The 20,881-nt window shown below is 43.6% G+C and overlaps 1 protein-coding gene across 5 annotated transcripts in view; it reads right to left on the bottom strand.

Annotated features, from left to right (window-relative positions):
• Positions 1-20,881, bottom strand: part of gstz1 (glutathione S-transferase zeta 1) — a 46,395-nt gene that overhangs the window by 2,675 nt on the left and 22,839 nt on the right. Inside the window, exons 1-7 of one of the 5 annotated variants that reach the window (XM_043696880.2) lie at positions 17,439-17,502; positions 17,277-17,328; positions 16,781-16,848; positions 15,397-15,477; positions 13,430-13,555; positions 13,087-13,165; positions 12,237-12,289 (exon numbers count right to left, since the gene is read on the bottom strand). In XM_043696880.2, the coding sequence (XP_043552815.2) occupies positions 12,237-12,289; positions 13,087-13,165; positions 13,430-13,555; positions 15,397-15,477; positions 16,781-16,848; positions 17,277-17,328; positions 17,439-17,456 (477 nt within the window). In that variant the 5' untranslated portion in view covers positions 17,457-17,502. Of the gene's footprint in view, positions 1-12,236; positions 12,290-13,086; positions 13,166-13,429; positions 13,556-15,396; positions 15,478-16,780; positions 16,849-17,276; positions 17,329-17,438; positions 17,503-17,811; positions 18,037-20,881 lie in introns of those variants that run through there. The other 4 variants (XM_087989558.1, XM_087989555.1, XM_087989556.1 and 1 more) reach the window with 4 other exon arrangements.

Below are 20,881 nucleotides of genomic sequence, written 5' to 3' on the forward strand. Positions count from 1 at the left end.
CACTTTCCCACATAGGCCCATTGCCTTGAATGTTATATTGTTTCAAGTGCTCATTTAAGTACTTTTCAAAAGTAGTGAGGTTTCCCACCTCAACTACCCTCAGAGGCAACTCCAGAGGTCCACAGCCTTCAGTGAAAAAAACAGTCATAGGAATTAGGAACAGGAGTAGGCAAATTCAGCCCTTCAAGCCCACTTTACCACTTAGTGAGTATGGCTGATCATATCCTGGTCTCTATTGCAGTTCCTTCCTGCTCCCCATAGACCTATACCTGTATTTCAACAGAAACATATCTATTTCTTTCTTGAATCTATTGATTGATTGATTCTGCCTCCTCTACACCCTAAAAGTGAATTCCACAGATTCACAATCCTCTGAGAGAAGGTGTTTCTCCTCATCTCAGTTTTGAACCTCCCTCTTCTCATTCTATATCTATGCCCTCTTATTTGAGAGAGTCCCATAAGGGGAACACCTGTTCACCGCTGACCTCATCAATCCCCTTTAGTATCTTATACACCGCAATCAGATTCCCCCCATAATTTTCTGAACTCCAGCGAATACAAGCCCAAAGCATCCAAGCTCACCTTGTATGACAGCTCCTTTCATTGCTGGACCCAGTGAACCTCCCCTGACCTGCCTCCTGTGCCACCACACCTTTCCTCAAGTAACAATACCAAAACTGGACACAATATTCCGGTATGGTCTCACCAACGACAGTTCTTTACTTTTATGGTCCAGTGGTTTTGCAATAAATCTCACAATTCTATCTGCCTCTTTTTTATTATATGCGGCACCTGCATGCCTACTTTCAGCGATTCATACACAAATTGATTCAATTCCCACCACCAGTTTGAGGTTACAATGAAGGATGTGGTGGAGGCTGGTACAATTGCAACATTTAAGAGGCATTTGGATGGGTATATGAATAGGAAGGGTTTGGAGGGATATGGGCCGGGTGCTGGCAGGTGGGACTAGATTGTGTTGGGATAGCCGGTCGGCATGGACGGGTTGGACCAAAGGGTCTGTTTCCGTGCTGTACATCTCTATGACTCTCCTTCTCAACCTCTTGCCTGGGGTTTGGTGGCCCTCAGGTTAAATCACCACCACTCACTTTTCTCGAAGAAGAGAGCAGCCCCTATGGTCTGGTAAGACTATGGCAACACAAAGATGCCCAGATCCTTCTGCACTGACATATCTTGAATCTGCTTCCCATTTAAATAATATGGAAAACCTGGCACTTTTCCACATTAAGCTCCATCTGCAGACTCTGGCCATTCTCCTCACCTAATAATATCCAGCAATAAACTCTCATTTCTTTGACACAACTTGTTTTCCCACTTATTTCAGTATCACCCACAAATTTTGCTATGTTACACTCTGTCCCTGCTTGTAGATCATTTATATCGATTTTATTAGTTGAGGGCTGAGAAGTGAACCTTTTGGCACCCCACACATTACAGTTCACCATCTTGACCCTCTGCTTTCTGTCGGTCAGGCAATCCTCAATCCAAGCTGTCACATTAGCAGGTTTCCAATTCACTGGTAGCTTTCAAGAATCAAGGGAATTTTGGAATATCATAGCTTATGCATCCACCTCCTTTAATACCCTAGGGTGCAGGCCATCAGGCCCCATGGACTTATCTGCCTTTAAACCCATCAGTTCACTTAACACCTTCTCCCTTAGTTATAGTAATTTCACCAAGTTCCTCTGTAGTAACTGCAGATTTTGGGAAAACATTTTTATCTTCAACTGTGAAATCAGAGCCAAAATATTGGTTTCGCACCTCTGCCATTTCTGGGTATCCCATTATTATCTCAATTTCCATCCTCTAAAGGGCTAACATTTATTTTCATTATTCTGTTCCTTTTTATATACTTATAGAAACTTTTAGTATCAGTGTTTATATTTTCCACTAGCTTCCTTTCATCTTAGCTCTTTTGATGCCACGTTTAGTAACCCTTTGCTGACGTTTAAAGTTCTTCCAATCCTCCAGAGTGCCACTAACGTTTGCAGTAAGATATGCCCAGTTTTTGCCGTTATGTTGTCCTTGACTTCCTTGTTAAGCCATGCATGATTTTCACCTTTTTACCATTTCTCTTCCTCTCAAGAATATTTGTTAATTCAGAGGTATTTGCATCTCCCTGAGCATTTGCCACTGTTCTTCAATATTTAATATTTGCCCTTTAATAATTTTGTCCAGTACACCTGGGCCAACTCCTTCCTCAGGCCTACACAATTTCCTTTGCCCAACACTAAAACTCTTGGATGGGATTCTGTCTTCACTCTTTCAATCTGAATTTGTAACTCTAGGATGTTGTGGTCACCTTTCCTCAAATTCCCTCTAAACCTCCTTTCTTTCACCTTAAAATTATATCTCCCTTGTTAGATACTTTTTATCAACCTGTTCAGAGATGTTATGTTATACCCCGAAGCAGGTGGGACATGAACCTAGGCCTCCTGTTTCAGAGGGAGGAACACTATCAGTGTGCCACAAGTGGCCCCTCTGTGCCACCTCCCACCCCCATGTTATTCACTCTTCAACTAAGGGTAACAGCTGGAGTCTATCCACCACAGCCATGTCCCTTAATCTTATACGCCTGCATAAAGGACCCCCTTGAACCTTGTCTGCTCCAAAGAAAACAGCTCACGCTTATCCAGCCTCTCTTCATCACTGAATTGCTCCATCCCAGGCAACATCCTAGCGAACCTCCTCTGAACTGGAGGGGGTACGATCACATCCTTCCTATTGTGCATTGACCAGAACTGTACATACAACTCCAGATATGACTTAACCAGTGTTCTCAACAGCTCCACTGTAAGGCCATAAGATATAGTACAAAATTAGTCCAATTGGCCCATCGAGTCTGCTCTGCCATTCCACCATAGCTGATATGTTTCCCAATACCATTATTCCACCTTCACCCTTTAACTCTTGATCCCCATACTAATTTCTGGAATTCCCTGCCAATGGCATTGTGGGTCAACCTACAGCAGGTGGACTGCAGAGGTTCAAAAAGACAGCTCACCATCACCTTTGTAACAGCAACAAAGGATGTGCATTAATGCTGGACAGCCAGCGATGCCCATGTCCCAAATGAATCTAAACAAATCAAGGACCTACCTACCTCTGTCTTAAATACACTCAATGACTTGGCCTCCATAGCCTTCTGTGGCAATGAGTTCCATTGTTTCTCCTGAAGAAATTCCTCCTCAGCTCAGTTCTAAAGGGTTGTCCCTTCACTCTGAAGTTGTGCCTTCCAATCCTAGTCTCTCCTTCAAGTGGAAACATCCTGTCTACACCCACCATACTCAGGCCTCTCAGTATTCTGTAAGTTTCAATGAGTCCCCTTCATCCTTCTAAACTCTGCTGAGTAGACCCAGAGTCCTCAACTGCTCCTCATGTCAAGCTCTGCAGCCCCAGGATCATTCGTGTGAACGTCCTCTAAACTCTTCCAATGTCAGCACATCTTTCCTTACGTATGGATCCCAAAACTGCTCTCAATATTCCAAATACAATCTGACCAGAGTCTTATATAGCCTTAGCCGTACATATAGTCATAGAAACAGACTATTTGGTCCATCTTGTCCACGCCGACCAGATATCCTAAATTAAGCTAATTACCACCACATCCTCTGGCAGCTCATTCCATACACGTACCACCTTCTGCGTGAAAATGTTGCCCCTTAGGTCTCTTTTATATCTTTTCCCTCTCACCCGAACCCTATGCCCTCTAGTTTTGACTCCCCCATGCCAGGGAAAACACTTTTTCTATTTACCCTATCCATGTCCTTCATGATTTCATTCTCCTCTATGAGGTCATTCCTCAGCCTTCGACATATCAGGGACAACAGCCCCAGCCTGTTCAGCCTCTCCCTACAGCTCAAATCCTCCAACCCTGGCAACATCCTTGTATATCTTTTCTGAACCCTTTCAAATTTCACAACATCTTTCCGATTGGAAGGAGACCAGAATTGCACGCAATATTCCAACAGTGGCCTAACCAAAGTCCTGTACAGCTGCAACATGACCTCCCAACTCCTGTACTCAATACTCTGACCAATAAAGGAAAGTATACCAAACGCCTTCTTCACTATCCTACCTACCTGGGACTCCACTTTCAATAGACAATAGGTGCAGGAGTAGTCCATTCTGCCCTTTGAGCCAGCACCACCATTCATTATGATCATGGCTGATCATCCTCAATCAGTATCCTGTTCCTGCCTTATTTCTATAACCTTTGATTCCACTATCCTTGAGAGCTCTACCAACTCTTTCTTAAACGAATCCAGACACTGGGCCTCCACTGCCTTCTGGGGCAGAGCATTCCACACATCCACCACTCTCTGGGTGAAGAAGTTTCTCCCCATCTCTGTCCTAAATGGCCTACCCCTTATTTTTAAGTTGTGTCCTCTGGTTCGGGATATACCCATCAGCTGAAACATGTTTCCTGCCTCCAGAGTGCCTCCTTTAATAACCTTATACGTCTCAATCAGATCTCCTCTCAGTCTTCTAAACTCAAGGGTATACAAGCCCAGTCGCTCCAATCTTTCAACATAAGATAGTCCTGCCATTCCAGGAATTGACCTCGTGAACCTACCCTGCACTCCCTCAATAGCCAGAATTTGGAGACCAGAACTGCATACAATATTCCAGGTGTGGTCTCACCAGGGAGAAAGTGAGGACTGCAGATGCTGGAGATCAGAGCTGAAAATGTGTTGCTGGAAAAGCGCAGCTGAAGAAAGGCTTATGCCCGAAACATCGATTCTCCTGTTCCTTGGACGCTGCCTGACCTGCTGCGCTTTTCCAGCAACACATTTTCAGCCGTGGTCTCACCAGGGCCCTGTACAGCTGCAGAAGAACCTCTTTGCTTCTATACTCAATCCCTCTTGTTATGAAGGCCAGCATGCTATTAGCCTTCTTCACTACCTGCTGTACCTGCATGCTTGCCTTCATTGACTGGTGTACAAGAACACCCAGATCTCTTTGTACTGCCCCTTTACCTAAATTGATTCCATTTAGGTAGTAATCTGCCTTCCTGTTCTTGCCACCCAAGTGGATAACCATATATTTATCCACATTAAACTGCGTCTGCCATGCATCTGCCCACTCACCTAACCTGTCCAGGTCACCCTGTAATCTCCTAACATCCTCCTCACATTTGATCCTGCTATGCAGCTTTGTATCATCAGCAAATTTGCTAATGTTACTATTAATAGCATCTTCTATATCATTAATATATATTGTAAAAAGCTGCGGTCCCAGCACTGATCCCTGTGGTACCCCACTGGTCACCGCCTGCCATTCCGAAAGGGAGCTGTTTATCACTACTCTTTGTTTCCTGTCAGCCAACCAATTTTCAATCCAAGTCAGTACTTTGCCCCCAATACCATGTGCCCTAATTTTGCTCACTAACCTCCTATGTGGGACTTTATCAAAGGCTTTCTGAAAGTCCAGGTACACGACATCCACTGGATCTCCCTTGGCCATCTTCAGAGTTACATCCTCAAAAAATTCCAGAAGATTAGTCAAGCATGATTTCCCCTTCATAAATCCATGCTGACTCTGACCTATCCTGTTACTGCTATCCAGAGCTATCAAGGAGCTATGAACCTGCACTCCAAGGTCTCTTTGTTCAGCAACACTCCCTGGACCTTACCATTAAGTGTATAAGTCCTGCTAAGATTTGCTTTCCCAAAATGCATTTATCTGAATTAAACTCCATCTGCCACTTCTCAGCCCATTGGCCCACCTGCTCCAAGATCCCGTTGTAATCTGAGGTAACCCTCTTCGCTCTCCACTACACCTCCAATTTTGGTGTCATCTGCAAACTTACTAACTGTACCTCTTATGCTCGCATCCAAATCATTTATGTAAATGACAAAAAGTAGGGGACCCAGCACCGATCCTTGTGGCACTCCACTGGTCACAGGCCTCCAGTCTGAAAAACAACCCTTCACCACCACCCTCTGTCTTCTACCTTTGAGCCAGTTCTGTATCCAACTGCTAGTTCTCCCTGTATTCCATGAGATCCAACCTTGCTAATCAGTCTCCCATGGTGAACCTTGTCGAACACCTTACTGAAGTCCATATAGATCACATCTATTGCTCTGCCCCCATCAATCTTCTTTGTTACTTCTTCAAAAAACTCAATCAAGTTCGTGAGACATGATTTTCCACGCACAAAGCCATGTTGACTATCCCTAATCAGTCCTTGCCTTTCCAAATACATGTACATCCTGTCCCTCAGGATTCCCTCCAACAACTTGCCCACCACCGAGGTCAGGCTCACCGGTCTATAGTTCCCTGGCTTGTCTTTACCGCCCTTCTTAAACAGTGGCACCACCTTTGCCAACCTCCAGTCTTCCAGCACCTCATCTGTGACTATCGATGATACAAATATCTCAGCAAGAGGCCCAGCAATCACTTCTCTAGCTTCCCACAGAGTTCTAGGGTATACCTGATTAGGTCCTGGGGATTTATCCACCTTTAACCGTTTCAAGACATCCAGCACTTGCTCCTCTGTAATCTGGACATTTTGCAAGATGACACCATCTATTTCCCTACAGATATCTTCCATATCCTTTTCCACAGTAAATACTGATGCAAAATACTCATTTAGTATCTCCCCCATTGTGTGGTGCTGGGGAAGCATAGCAGGTCAGGCAGCATCCAAGGAGCAGGAGAATCAATGTTTCAGGCAAAAGCTCTTCATCAGGAATGAGGGATAATCAACATAGCTTTGTGCATGGGAAATTGTGTCTCATTAACTTGACTGGGTTTTTTGAAGAGGTGACAAAGAACATTGATGGAGACAGTGCAGTAGATATTGTCTATATGGACTTCAGCAGAGCATTCGACAAGGTTCTGCATGGTAGACTGTTTAGCAAAGTTAGATCACATGGGATCTGGGGGGAACTAGCCAAATGGATACAAAAGTGACTTGACTGTAGGAGATAGAGGGTGGTGGTAGAGGGTTGTTTTTCGGATGGAGGCCTGGGATAAGTGGTGTGCTGCCAGAATCGCTGCTGGGTCACTGTTTTTCATCATTTATAAATATGATTTGGAGAGGACACCAAAATAGAGGTGTAGTGGACACCAAAGAAGGTTATCTCAGAGTACAATGAGACCTAGCTGAGGAGTGGCAGATGGAGTTTAATTTAGATAAATGTGAGGTGTTGCATTTTGCTTAGGCAAACCTGGGCAAGACTTATACACTTAATGATAGGACCCTTGGGAGTATTGCCAAACAGAGAGATCTCAGGGTGCAGGTGCACAGCTCCTTGAAAGTAGAGTCGAAGATAGACGGTGGTGGAGAAGCTGGTCAGAGCACTGAGTATAGGGGTTGGGATGTCATGTTGTGGCTGAACAAGATATCGGTGAGGCCACTTTTAGAATTCTGCATTCAATTCTGGTTTCCCTGCTATAAGAAGCATGTTGTGAAACTTGAAAGGGTTAAAAAAAGATTTACAAGGATGTTGCCAGGATTGGAGGGTTTGAACTAGACCATAAGACATAGGAGGAGACATGAAGCCATTTAGCCCATTGAGTCTGCTCGCTCATTCAATCATGGCTGATGGGTTTTTCAACCCCATTCTCCCTCTTTCTCCCCTTAACCCTCGATACACAAGAACCTATATATCTCAGTCTTAAATATACTCAATGACCTGACCTCCACAGCCTTCTGTGGCAATGAATTCCATAGATTCACCACTCTCTGGCTGAAAAAGCTGCACCTTATCTCCGTTCTGAAAGGTATTCTCTTTACCCTAAGACTATGGCCTTGGGTTCTAGTCTCTTCTATCAATAGAAACAATTTCCCAAAAGCTACTCTCTCCAGGCCTTTCAATATTCTGTATATTTCAATTAGATACCCCCCCTCAATCTTCTGAACTCCAGCGAGTATAAATCCAGAGTCCTCAAACATTCTGCACGCGTTAAGCTTTTCATTCCTGGGACCATTCTCGTGAATCTCCTCTGAACACGCTCCAGGGCCAATACATCCTTCCTGAAATATGGGGTCCAAAACTGCACACAATACTCTAAACGTGGTCTGACCAGAGCCTTACACAACCTCAGAAGTACATTCCCACTTCTCTATTCAAGTCGTCTCAAAATAAATGCCATCATTGCATTTGCCTTCCTAACTACTGACTCAACCTGCAAGTTTATACCTTGAGAGAATTCTGGACTAGAACTCCCAAGTCTCTTTGCACTTCAGACTTCTGAATTTTCTCACCACTTAGAAAACAGTTCATGCCTCTATTCTTCCTACCAAAGTGCAGGACCTCACACTTTCCCACATTATACTCCATTTGCCACTTCTTTGCCCACTCTCCTAACCAGTCCAAATCTTTCTGCAGCCTCCTTGCCTCCTCAATGCTACCGTCCCTCTACCTATCTCTATAATCTGCAAACTTAGCCAGAATGCCCTCAGTTCCTTCATCTAGATCGTTAAATGTATAAAGTGAAAAGCTGTGGTTCCTACACTGAGCTTTGCAGAACACCACTTGTCATCGGCTGCCATCCTGATAAGGACCCTTCTATCCCCACTCTCTGATTTCTGTCAGACAGCCAAGCTTCTATCTATGCTAGCACCTTGCCTCTAACACCATGGGCCCTTATCTTACTCAATAGCCTCCTGTTCGGCACCTTGCCAAAGATCTTCTTGAAGTCCAGGTAGATTAGTCGGTGGCACAGTGGTTAGCACTGCTGCCTCACAGGGCCGGAGACCCGGGTTCAATTCCCGCCTCAGGCAACTGTCTGTGTGGAGTTTGCACATTCTCCCTGTGTCTGTGTGGGTTTCCTCCGGGTGCTCCGGTTTCCTCCCACAGTCCAAAAATGTGCAGGTTAGGTGAATTGGCCATGCTAAATTGCCCGTAATGTTAGGTGAAGAGGTAAATGTAGGGGAATGGGTCTGGGTGGGTTGCTCTTCGGAGGGTCGGTGTGGACTTGTTGGGCCAAAGGGCCTGTTTCCACGCTCTAAGTAATCTAATTTAATCTAATAACATCCATTGGCTCTCCTTGGTCTAACCTGCTCGTTACTTCCTCAAAAGAATTCTAGCAGATTTGTCAGGCATGACCTCCCCTTGATGAAATCATGCTGACTTTGCCTTATTTTACCATGCACTTCTAAATACTCAGAAATCTCATCCTTCACAATGGATTCCAGGATCTTACCCATGACTGAAATTAGGCTAATCAGTCTGTAATTTTCTATATATTGCCTTAGTCTCCTTTTAAACAGGGGTGTCACATTAGGGAGAGGCTGAATATAGGCTCATAGCTCAGTGGTTAGAACACTGTGTCGTAAACCAGGAGTCGCAAGTTTGATCTTCGCTGGACGTTTGGAGGTGTGGTCGCTCAGTAGTTAGCGCTGCCTCACAGTTGCCTCACAGTGTCAGGGACCCAGGTTCAATTTCAGCCTCAGGCGACTGTCTGTGTGGAGTTTGCACATTCTCCCCATGTCTGAGTGGGTTTCCTCCCACAGTCCAAAGACATGCAGGTTAGGTGGATTGGCAATGCTAAAAATGCCCAGAGCATCCAGAAATGTACAGGTTAGGTGAATGAGCCATGGGATATCAGGCATAGTGGGGGGGGGGGGGGGGGGTAGTCTGAGTGGGATGCTCTTCAGAGAGTCGGTGTGGGCTTGTTAGGCTGAATGGCCTGCTTCCACGCTAGGGATTCTATGAGTAGGCTGGAGCTCTTTTCCCTGGAGCACAGGCTGAGGGGTGACCTTTTAGAGGTTTATAAAATCATGCAGGATGTGAATAGGATGAATAGCTAAGATATTTTTCCCAGGGTAGTGGAGTCCAAAACTAGAGGGCATAGTTCTAAGATGAGAGGGGAAAGAGGGAGAACCTTTCATGCAGAAGGTGGTGCAAGCATGGAAGAAGTTCCCAGAGAAAGTGGTGGAGGTGATTACAATTACAACATTTAAATGTCACCTACATGGGTATAGGAATAGGAAGAGTTGAGGGATATGGGCCAAATGCTGGCAAATGAGACTAGATCAGTTTAGGATATCTGGTCAGCATGGATGAGTTGGACCGAAGGATCTGTTTTCATGCTGTATGATTTTATGACTCCAAGTCAGGAATGTGATGGAATACACACTTGCTATCAGGAGTGTAGTTCCAACACTGCTGATGTTTGACATCATTTTAAACAAAGCAGCCCACTTGGAAACTATTAGAGAAAATACTGAAGGAGAGGATTCATATACACTTGGAAAAGCATGGGTTAATTAGGAATAGTCAGCATGGCTTTGTCACACCTTACAAATTTGTTAGAATTTTTTGAAAATGCGATCAAGTGTGTAGATAATGGAAGTTCAGTTGATGTAGTTTATATGGATTTTAACAAAGCTTTTGACAAGGTCGCACATGGGAACTAATTGAGAAGGTTAAAGCACAAGGAATTCAGGGAAACTTGGTGAGATGGATCAGAAAATGGCTTAGCAACAGGACATAAAGGGTAGTGGTAGAAGGCTGTTTGAGTCATTGGAGTCTGCTGTCCAGTTTACCACAAGGATCATTACTAGGACCCTTATTGTTTGTTATATACATAAATGAGATAGATGAAAATGTGGGGGAATGTTAAGCAAATTTGCAGCCAACACCAAGATTAGTAGGGTGGTTCCTAGTGAAGTAGATTATAGCAAGCTATAAAGGGTTGGTCAGATGAGCTGAACAGTGGCAGATGGTATTTGACACAGATAAGTGCAAGGTGATATACTTTGGAAGTAACAACAAAATGAAGGTGTATTTAATGAATGACATGACATTGGTAGCTCAGGAGAACAGGGATCTTGTGGTAATTATTCACAAATTCCTGAAGTCACAGAGCACATGAATAAGATAGTTAAGAAAAGATGTGGGAAACTTGCTTTCATCAGTTGTGACATAGAGTATAAGAGCAAGGAGGTGATATTGGAGTTGGACAGAGCATTGGTTAGGCCACAGCTGTGTAGTACTGTGTGCAATTCAGGTTACTTCACGACAGGCAGTCTGACAAATTGCAGATAGCAGAGGTCAGATGTGGAGGACAGGAAGAATGGGGTGCTATCAGCACAAATAATCAAACTGAAAACACAATTTCACATATTACTGAGGGCAACATGTGGATGAGAAATAGGAGTGAATCAAGACTTAGATCCCTGGCACACACTAGACATCACAGTGCAGGGATAGATATCATCCATGATGATAGAGATAAAAATAGAATGAAACCAGGCGAGCTCCTTCCTCCCTGATAGACACTGCTGTAGAATTTTCTGCTCATTTGTATGAAAACTTGGGAGTCGGGGTGGGGGGGAAGCAGAATCATTATGAGCAAGTAATGGGAGCTGTAATCCCTTTAGGATGAATGTGGTCCACAGAACAGGAAGTCAGCCTCAAAGACAATATGAACTCAAGAGGTTGTGAAAGGACATTCGGAGTTAGGGCAAGGGGGTACCTTAGAGAAAGTCAAGCGTGAGCTAGGGGAAAAAACAGATCTGTAGCAAGTTTAATAAGCACTGACTCAGCAACCAGAAGATGAGGCTTTAGTTTGACCTCTTGTTTGTGCCACACTTTCTGTTTCACCTTCTAGCTGTACCTCTATATTGCAGAGTTTTTGCCTGTTTATACACTCAACTCTGTTACCCATTGGACAGAAAGAGTCAACCCTGCATACTCCCCACTCCTTATTGTGTGTGTGTGTGTGGCGGGGTTGAATAGGGGAGAAAATCATCCAAGGCCTTTGATCACTGTCTACTCCCCACTTTGGTCACTGCTAGAGAACAAAGAGGACATCACAGCCAAGCCCTTTGCAGGTCATTGAACAGTCATTGTTTGAATGTGCAACTGCAGCATGGTGGCTTAGGTGAAGAGCTGCGACAGCATTGGGGGAGCTGTTATATGAGTAAGCAGTTGAACTGCACGCAGTATAAAATGAGCTGTGTGCATGGCCAACTAAGCTGTAATATCACAAGGAAATCAAACAACTACATCAAATACAGCGATGTAGAGTTAGTGCTGGAGATATATGTGCCTGCATTGGGGGTGATGGTGGTGGGTGGTGTAGGGATAGATGTGTGTGCGCAGGAGTGTGCATGCACATGTGTGTGCACGTTTCTCTGGCCGTAAAGATCTGATAATTTGGATGTTTTTGGTCTGTCATCAGTAACATCATCAGTGCTTGCCCTAAACTGTACAATGTATGAAGCTCAGTCACTGAGATTGCACCTTCATACATACCTCATCACCAACACAATACTGCCCAGCCGTGTACTGCAGGAGACTCTCCAGGGCTGGAAAAGAGGCAGATATTAGCAAAGGAGGGTGGTGCAAACAACAACATGCATTTTTACATAATAAGACATCATAGCACATTTCACAAGTAACAGGGACTGTGACATCAAGATTCATGGAGATACTACAGCAATTCACTAATAACTCTGTTAGAAGAGAGATTTTAAGGAGTACCTTGGAGGAGGAAGTAGTTTAGGAAGGGAATTCTAGAGCTTGGTAGCTCTACCTTCAGAGAGCTGAAGGTAGAGCGATGGGCAATTGCAGGAGCACAGAGATTTCAGAGGGGTGTAAGACTGATGAAGGAAGATACAGAATATTGGGGGGTGTGGCAATAGTCCAAGGAAGCAAATAAAGGTGAGGATTTTAAAATTTCCAGAATGCGCTGGGCAATGGATAAACAGGACATGATTTAAAGTTAGGACACCAGCAGTAGAATTCTGGATAAGCTCAGGTTAGAGAGTGAGTTGACAATGGCAAGTTGGCAAAGCATCAGCAGAATAGCCAAGGCTGGGGTAGATGATGCTGGTTTCAGCAGGATTTTTTTTTAGATTAGATTCCTTACAGTGTGGAAACAGGCCCTTCGGCCCAACAAGTCCACACCGCCCCGCCGAAGCGCAACCCACCCATACCCCTACATTTACCCCTTACCTAACACTACGGGCAGTTTAGCATGGCCAATTCACTATTGTGGGAGGAGAGGACGATGGACGTGGGTGGCATTAGTGCTGTATGGGTTAGAATGTTATACAGTACTATTCTGGTGTAATTAGCCTATTAGACTGCCCATCAGACATACCTTGGAGGCCAGTAGTGATGAAGTGCTGAGCCCATTCAAGTTTCTTCTCCTCTCCTATCTTCTGCAAAACATGCAGGTTCTGAAAAAAAAAATCATCAGACAGCATGAGTAAGCTACAAACACATTGGCATCAATGCTGAAGCCAAACAAATCTCATCCTGAGTGACCTTACCGGACTTAAGTAGTTCCCTCCAAGGTTTATTCAGTCTGATAGAGGCACCATGTGCCTGACACACAGATGATTGAAGGGACTGTGGGCTCATCAGAAATGGAAATAATAGATGGACTCTAGTCCAGAAGTAACAAGGGCTCAAAAAGTTGGTTTCTACCATCAAAGTCTTACCTGCAGAGGTTGGATTCCAGAGGTGATGTGGTCAGAAATCATCCGAACTTGGGCACGTTTCTTGGCATCCTCTGGGAGCAGCCGAGGACCAGGTCTAGTCTCATCCAGGTACTGTACTATAGCCAGCTACCATTAGGAGAGAAAGTTACTGATCGTCCAACAGCAGCATCCCTTGAGAATAATCTACAACCTCAAAGTTTTGCCAATTCTAGAAATACAGATAGACTCACACTACACAGACATTAAAGCACAGAAGCAGAACCTTTATTTGGTAAAGGGTATGGGAGAGTTGCAGTTTTGCTAGTTAGGGATGTCAAGTCAAGGTGAGAAACAGGAGTAGACTATTCAGTCCTTCAGACCTGCTCTATCATTCATCACGATCACTGATTTTCTACATTAACTCCAGCTTCTTACACTATCTCCACATACATTACTTTCTTTCGTATCCATAAATCTAACAATCCGTATTGAACATACTCAATGGCAGAGGCAGCCTGTGAAAATAGTTGCCAAAGTTTTCTGAGAGAAACTAAGTGTCATCCACAGTGAAGTCAATGACACACTTGGTGTACACCGGAAGCAAAAATGTTTATGGAATGGGAATGAAAGATATTTTAATTCCATCAATTAACAAACATTTGTTTTCAAAACCAGGGATTCATCAAATAAATGAAAAGAAACCTCAAAATGGGATTTTGTCAGGCTTCAGTAATCACTTGCATGAGCAGCTTAGCTCAGTGGACGCTCACTTATTGATCAGAAGACAGTGAGGGTCAAGCCACACAAGATTTGAGCTCATTTATGGACAGATACTCCAGCACAGCGCTCACGCAGCACTGCACTGTCAGGAGGATGGACTTCAAATCAGACGGTCTCCTGTAAAGACATGTGGCAATAGACATTAAAAATTCCATTGGCATATTCAGGGAAAAGAAAGGGATCTTACCCTGTACTCTAGCCATCACTCCTCATTCAAAGAGAAATAAAACATTTCCTTAACTGAAGAAGATAGTGAGATGTACCAGAATGGCACCAAGGAAGAGGGATTTCAGTTACATAAAGAGTTGAAGGAAAGTGGAACATTTCCCTCAAGAGCTAAGGGAGTTGAAATGATAGGTAATAAAATTATTCAAGATTATGAATATCTCTGGGGTAAATAAAAAAGAAATTACTTTCAACAGCAGGGAAGTCAGTAACTAGCAGATTTCAGATATTTGACAAAAAGACGGGGGAAAGATGAAGTGAAATTTTGACATACAGCAGATTATTGTTTTCTGGAATACAGACTGAAAGGGTAATGGAAGCAGTTTCAATAGCAACCTTTAAAAGGAAATTGGATAAACAAGGTGACAAATTTGATGGGTTCTGAGGAAGAGCAGGGAGTGGGAAAGAAGTGCACAATTTTTGAAGAGACACAATGGACTCCCAATGAGCTGTAAGATTCTATGATTCAAATATGTCACTTGGTGTGGTCAAACTGCCCATTAACATTTGTCTACATCACACAAATTGCTGGAAGTCAGAAGTAATTAAGTGGACCTATGCCATTTGAGAGGTTCAAGGCTCAATCATCATAAAACTTTGGTCAGATTGTCATACAGCATAGAAACAGGCCCTTCATGGCCCATGTCTATACCAACTAATAAACACCAAACTACATTATTAATCCTATTTACCTGCACTTAATCCACAACCATTACATCTGGGTATTTCAAGTGCTCATCCAGATGCTTCTGAAATGTTGTGAGAACCTGCCTCCATCACCCTCTCAGGCAGCACATTCCACCTTCTACCACAGAATTAACTTGGATTCACAATTTTTGGTGAATGCAGATTACAAATTAAATATTTACAGAGCCAGAAAACAGACCTTGGAATTCTGACCTCATTTCCACTGAAAAACATCAATCAGTAACAGAAAACAATCTCCCCTCTTCTCTTTCCCATCACATAACAAACAAACTTACGGACTGGGAGAGGACAATGCCATCGATAGCGAGAGCTGGAACTTGTTTCATGGGATTGATGGTCTTGAATGAATCAACATGCTGTAGAGATGGTGAGGTTCAGATTAACATGGAATTTAAAAGGTTATCTAACAGTGTAACACTCCCAATGCACTTCTAATTCCACAGGACAATGTTAGGATTTGGCTGCAGATAAAAGCTGACAACAGACTATAGTCTCCTAACTTGAAGAGGGATGCAATTCAGAGAAGGCTTCCCAGACTATTAGCTGGAGTGAATAAGTTGTTCTTATGAAGAAAGGTTTGACAGTCTAGGCTTCTATCCAGTTTAGACAAGAAACAGGTCGCTTGACTGAAATATAAAATCTTGAAGGATCTTGGCAGGGTAAAAGTGGAGAGGGTAGAGAACGAGGGGTCACTTTAAAAGTAAGTGGTTGCCCATTTAAGAGAGAAGAGAATTTTCACTGAGGTCTAAAAATTTTTGGACTCTCTTGTAGCACAGTGTTTGAATATTTTTTAGGCAGAAGTAAATATATTTTTAATTAGCTAAAGGGTAAACTTTACTGAATTGAGAAGGAATTTCTTTACCCAGAGGGTTGTAAATCTATGGAATTCCTTGCCCAGTGAAGTAGTTGACACTACTTAAGTGAACATTTTTAAAGATAAGGTAGTTTTTTTTCGAACAACAAGGGAATTAACGGATATGGTGAGAGTCCGGTTAAGTGGAGCTGAGTCCATGAAAAGGTCAGCCATGATCTTACTGAATGGCGGAACAGGCTTTAAGGGCCAGACGGCCTACTCCTGCTCCTAGTTCTTATGCTGTGAAAGGTTATTGGTGGTAGTTGGGAATGTAGAGTAATCAGATCCACCATGATCTTACTGAATGCTGGAGCAGGCTCAGGTAGCCAAATGGATTTGTACATTTTACTCCCAGATAGGCAAACCGTGCACTATTTCCTGTCCCACAAAAAATACAGGTCGACCACCGTATCTGCAGAATCGTTTCCCATGGTTACAGTTACCCGCGATTTACTGCAGCCCAAACATATTATAGGGAACCTTCCGGAACCAGGGACCAGGAGCTGCTGGGAAGGTAAATTTCCCCTCGAAATGAATTGGTTTGCGGTTTCTGGCTTCCGCAGTAGGTCTTGGAAGGTATCCCCTGCGAGTACAGGGAGGGGGGAACTACTGTAGGTGACAGGCTCTGTCACTCCTACCTTATTTAGAAAATGGGTGTTCCACACAGCTTGGACAGTAAGGGAGTTTGTGCAGTTAAAAATGACAATTGACAAAAAAGGGGAAAAATTCTTAGGGACGGGAATGGGGTATAATGTAATGGCTCAGAAACATGACAAGGACAGATGTGGAAAAGGCTGGAAATATACCTGCTGGCCTCCGTCTCTGATCAGATTGACAGCTACCTGGTCATATGCGACTCCCTTGAAAGCCAGAGCTGTATGATCACAAAGATGGAAGAAAGGTTTTACCAAGTCTTAAATGTAAACAAATATGAAAACTCTCACATGCATTCCAGTGTGCCTCCCCGCTGAGTAAAATCAAAGATGATCATACAGAATAGGTTTTTAATCAACCTGCTCAGATACAGAGCTTGGAGAAACTCAACAGGTCTGACACCATCTGCGGAGAGAAACCGGACCCGACACGTTAACACTGCTTTCTCTACACAGGTGCTGCCAGACCGTGCTGAGTTTCTCCAGCGTACTCTGCTTTTGCTTCTGCTCAGACACACGCCTGAAGGAGCTGGGACTTAAGCCAAGGGTAGAGATACTATCGCTGAGCCACAAAGCCCCAAAAACACGCAGTAAAGCCGAGAGAACGCAATGCTAGAATTTCCCAACGTTTCGGTGGTCAGCTACTCACCAATTCGCACTCTCCATGAACAGGAACTCCTGAAATATGTGTATAACACAGGCTGTCGAAAGAAACAACAATTAAAACCACATTCATTATCACCACGTTCCCAGCCTCACGGCGCTGCCTTTGCCCTCAGCATTATACTGCGGCTCCTCTCCCGATACTAACTTTAGGAGACGATGCCATGTTTCCCGGTCCCGACCCCAGTGCCTGTCCGTCAATTCTCCGCCCTCTGAAACAGACAAATATGGTTCCACAGCCAAAATCAAAAAGTGGGAGGAGGGTTCGGGCACGAAAACAAGCCAATAATGATTTGGAGATTTATAAACCACCTCAAAGGACTCTTCCTCCACATCTCTGTCGATTATCAAACCTCCCTCTCCTCACAGGCTGAAGGTCAAATGGAAGCTGGACATCTGTATTTTTACACACAGGAATAGGAGGCTATGGAATACTGTATATAACTAGGTTAGAGTAATAGCAGGGGCTAGACTCCTGGTTCAAGGAATATGGAAAGGAAAGTTTAAAGTCGTTTCCTTACCATCATTCTTTAATTCTCAGTGTGTCTGATATCTCCCTCCGCTGAAACACACCCTGTGGTACTGTTAGCCTCCCACTCAATTCTATCATTTTTACTCTTTTAAATTGGCCAGATCACATTTAGCCAGATTGCAAAAAGCATGTTCACTAATGATTGAGCTAACAAACCCCTCCCCGTTCGAGATTTTAAAAGTTAGGCATTTGCTTTAAAGACACATTCACAGAATGTGGAAAGAGGAAGTTTAAAATGGTGCCATGTCTAGTTTAAAAGAAACATGGGAACAGGAGGAGGGGCCATTCAGCTCCTTGAACCTGCCCAATGGAGATCATAATGGAGATCAAGTCCAATGGCCTTTACACAATACTCCTCAACACTACACTCTTTACCAGACAATTATCTGTTGTTCTCAGAGCTGAAAGCTCCAAGTGACCCCCAGCATCCACAGCCTTCGAGGGAAAGTGCTCTAGATATCCACTAGCCTTAATGAAAAGCTGCACACTGACATTTGCAGAGTTGATGGTCCAGCTGTGCTTTGAACATCGTGTCCCCTCATCATGAATTCTTCCCTGGAGATAAAAGCTTCTATAGATCCATTATCAAATGCTTTTGACATTTTAAACATTTTGATCAAAACATCCCTTAATCTTCTAAACTCAAGGGAATGCAAGTCTTTGCAAACTATTTTAATAATCATACACCATTTGTTTTTATTCACTCATGGGATACGGGCATCACTGGCAGGCCAGCATTTATTGCCCGTTCCTATTTGTTTTTGAATAATGAGGAGTAGGCCATTGAACACTTTGAGGCCTTTCCTCCCACCATTTAATAAGATCCTATCTGCACCGATTACTTCACATTCCTCATCCCAATCACATTTCACCCCTTTGCTCATCAAGAATCTACCAACCTCTGCCTTAAAAAACACAGAAGGATTCAAACTCTCTTCCTCAGAAGATACTGGAAGCAAAAATTCATGAATCTCAAAGAAAAATTCTCATCTGTTTCAATGGTGACCCCTGAATTTTAAACAGTTCCCCTAGTTCTCTATTCTCTCACAACAGGAAACATCTTCTCAACATCTACTATGTCGAGATCCCTCAGAGTTTTATATGTTTAAATCAAGTCACCACTTACTCTTCTCAACTCCAGTGGATACGAGTCCAGCCTGTACAGGCGTGTTCAGGCTCCTGCATTGATGAAGTGGTCCTAGCTCTGATCTCATGGCTACCTCGGTGGAGGTGAGTGTGGGTTCCCAGCGGCATCTGCAGATTCATGGAGGTGGCAGAGGAGAGTTTGGGCCCAATACGAGACCCGGCGGCATCAGCAGCGGCTGCACTGACAGGGTGGGCCCAAAGCAGACTCGCGTCAGCGGCAGAGTAGTTTGGGTTGGAGTGGTACTCAATGGCAGCTGCATTGGCAAGGTCACCAAGACGCATAGTAGCGAGGATGTCAGTGGAGGTGAAATGACAACAAAAAGTGACAAACCTTCATTGCAGTCACAGCGGTGCAGTGAAGAGACTCAAGTCTGGTCACCAGGCGCATGGTGGAGCACTTAGTATGAAGGACTATAAAGTTGAACACTTTTTCTTTGTTTTTCCTGCCTTTACATTTTGTGTTTTGGTTTATTTTTCTGTGTTTTAAGATGGCGCTGGAGGTAGCGACACGATACAACACTTATTTCATAAAGTGGACAACAAGTAAATCATATAAGACATCTCAGCCATTATAGCTGAGATGGGCTTCCAGCACATTCAAATCTTTTCTTAAATAGGGCAGCCAATATTGTATGCAGTGCTCTAGATGTGGTCTTAAAGGCCTCACAGCACCAGGGTCCCAGGTTTGATTCCAGTCTCAGGCAACTGTCTGTGTGGAGTTTGCACATTCTCCCCGTGTCTGCGTGGGCTTCCTCCGGGTGCTCCGGTTTCCTCCCACAGTCCAAAGATGTGCAGGTCAGGTGAATTGGCCACGCTAAATTGCCCAAAGTGTTAGGTGCATTAGTCAGAGGGAAATGGGTCTGGGTGGATTACCCTTCAGAGGGTCGGTGTGGACTTGTTGGGCTGAAGGGCCTGTTTCCACACTAGAGAATCTTATCTAATCTAATCTAATCTAATCTCCTTTTTAACTGAAACATAACCATCCTAACCTTGAATTTAAATCCTCTACAATATACAATATACAATAACATGATTAACTTTCCTAATTACTTGCTGTACTGGTATTCTAACATTTAGTCACTCATTGGCATCCTCTCCCACTTTTTAGTCCAGGGTACACTGCACCTGCCCAGGAGGAAATCTATCCTTTTGGAGCCCTGAATTAAATGCAATTCGAGAAAGGCTCTTCAGCTATTTCACAAATGTCAGATGCTTCACAGGCACTTTGCAGAAACAGTTGGAGAGAGAAACAAATTCTGGCAAAGTTCCCATCCATGACATGAATTCAATTTTTCCTTTGTCAGATGCTGACAGTCTCCTGTGCATTTCCATTCTTGAATTTGCCTATTAATCTGCAGATAACAGGTGCTGCATGAACATAAGTCTTCCACTTGAGCCCCTTAGTGCATTATATGAAGTCACTAACTAGAATGTATGCCCAAGAAAAAATAATTGTCAACCGTACGAAGGTCAACCCAGTACCTTGGATTTTGTTGAATAATAGTGGAATAATAATCCTAAATCACAGAGGTTTCACAAAAGGAAGCATTATGCCAATCCTTCTAGTGCTAGTTGTTCGTTATAACAATCCAAAACTAATCCCACTGTCTCACTCCCTACGGATTCATTGCCCTTTCCTAGTCGAGATGCAGGAGAAGCTGGGGATATTGTCTTGGAGCAAGGAAAGTTGATGAAGATTTAATACAGGAATTCAACATGATGGGAATAAACAAGGAGAATTTGTTTCCATTACATAAATGTCAAGAGAACACACATATCGTAATCAACAAAAAAAGCCAACAGGAAATTGGGAGAATTTGGTTTTGCACAGCTTATTGCTGTAATCAGAATGCCTTCCAGAAAAAGGTGGTGGATGCAGATTCAATTGTGACTTTCAAAGACAACTGGATATA

Source organism: Chiloscyllium plagiosum, unplaced genomic scaffold, assembly GCF_037043375.1.
Source record: "Chiloscyllium plagiosum isolate Xiang-an unplaced genomic scaffold, Cpla_swu_hap1 HiC_scaffold_8, whole genome shotgun sequence".
NCBI lineage: Eukaryota > Metazoa > Chordata > Chondrichthyes > Orectolobiformes > Hemiscylliidae > Chiloscyllium > Chiloscyllium plagiosum.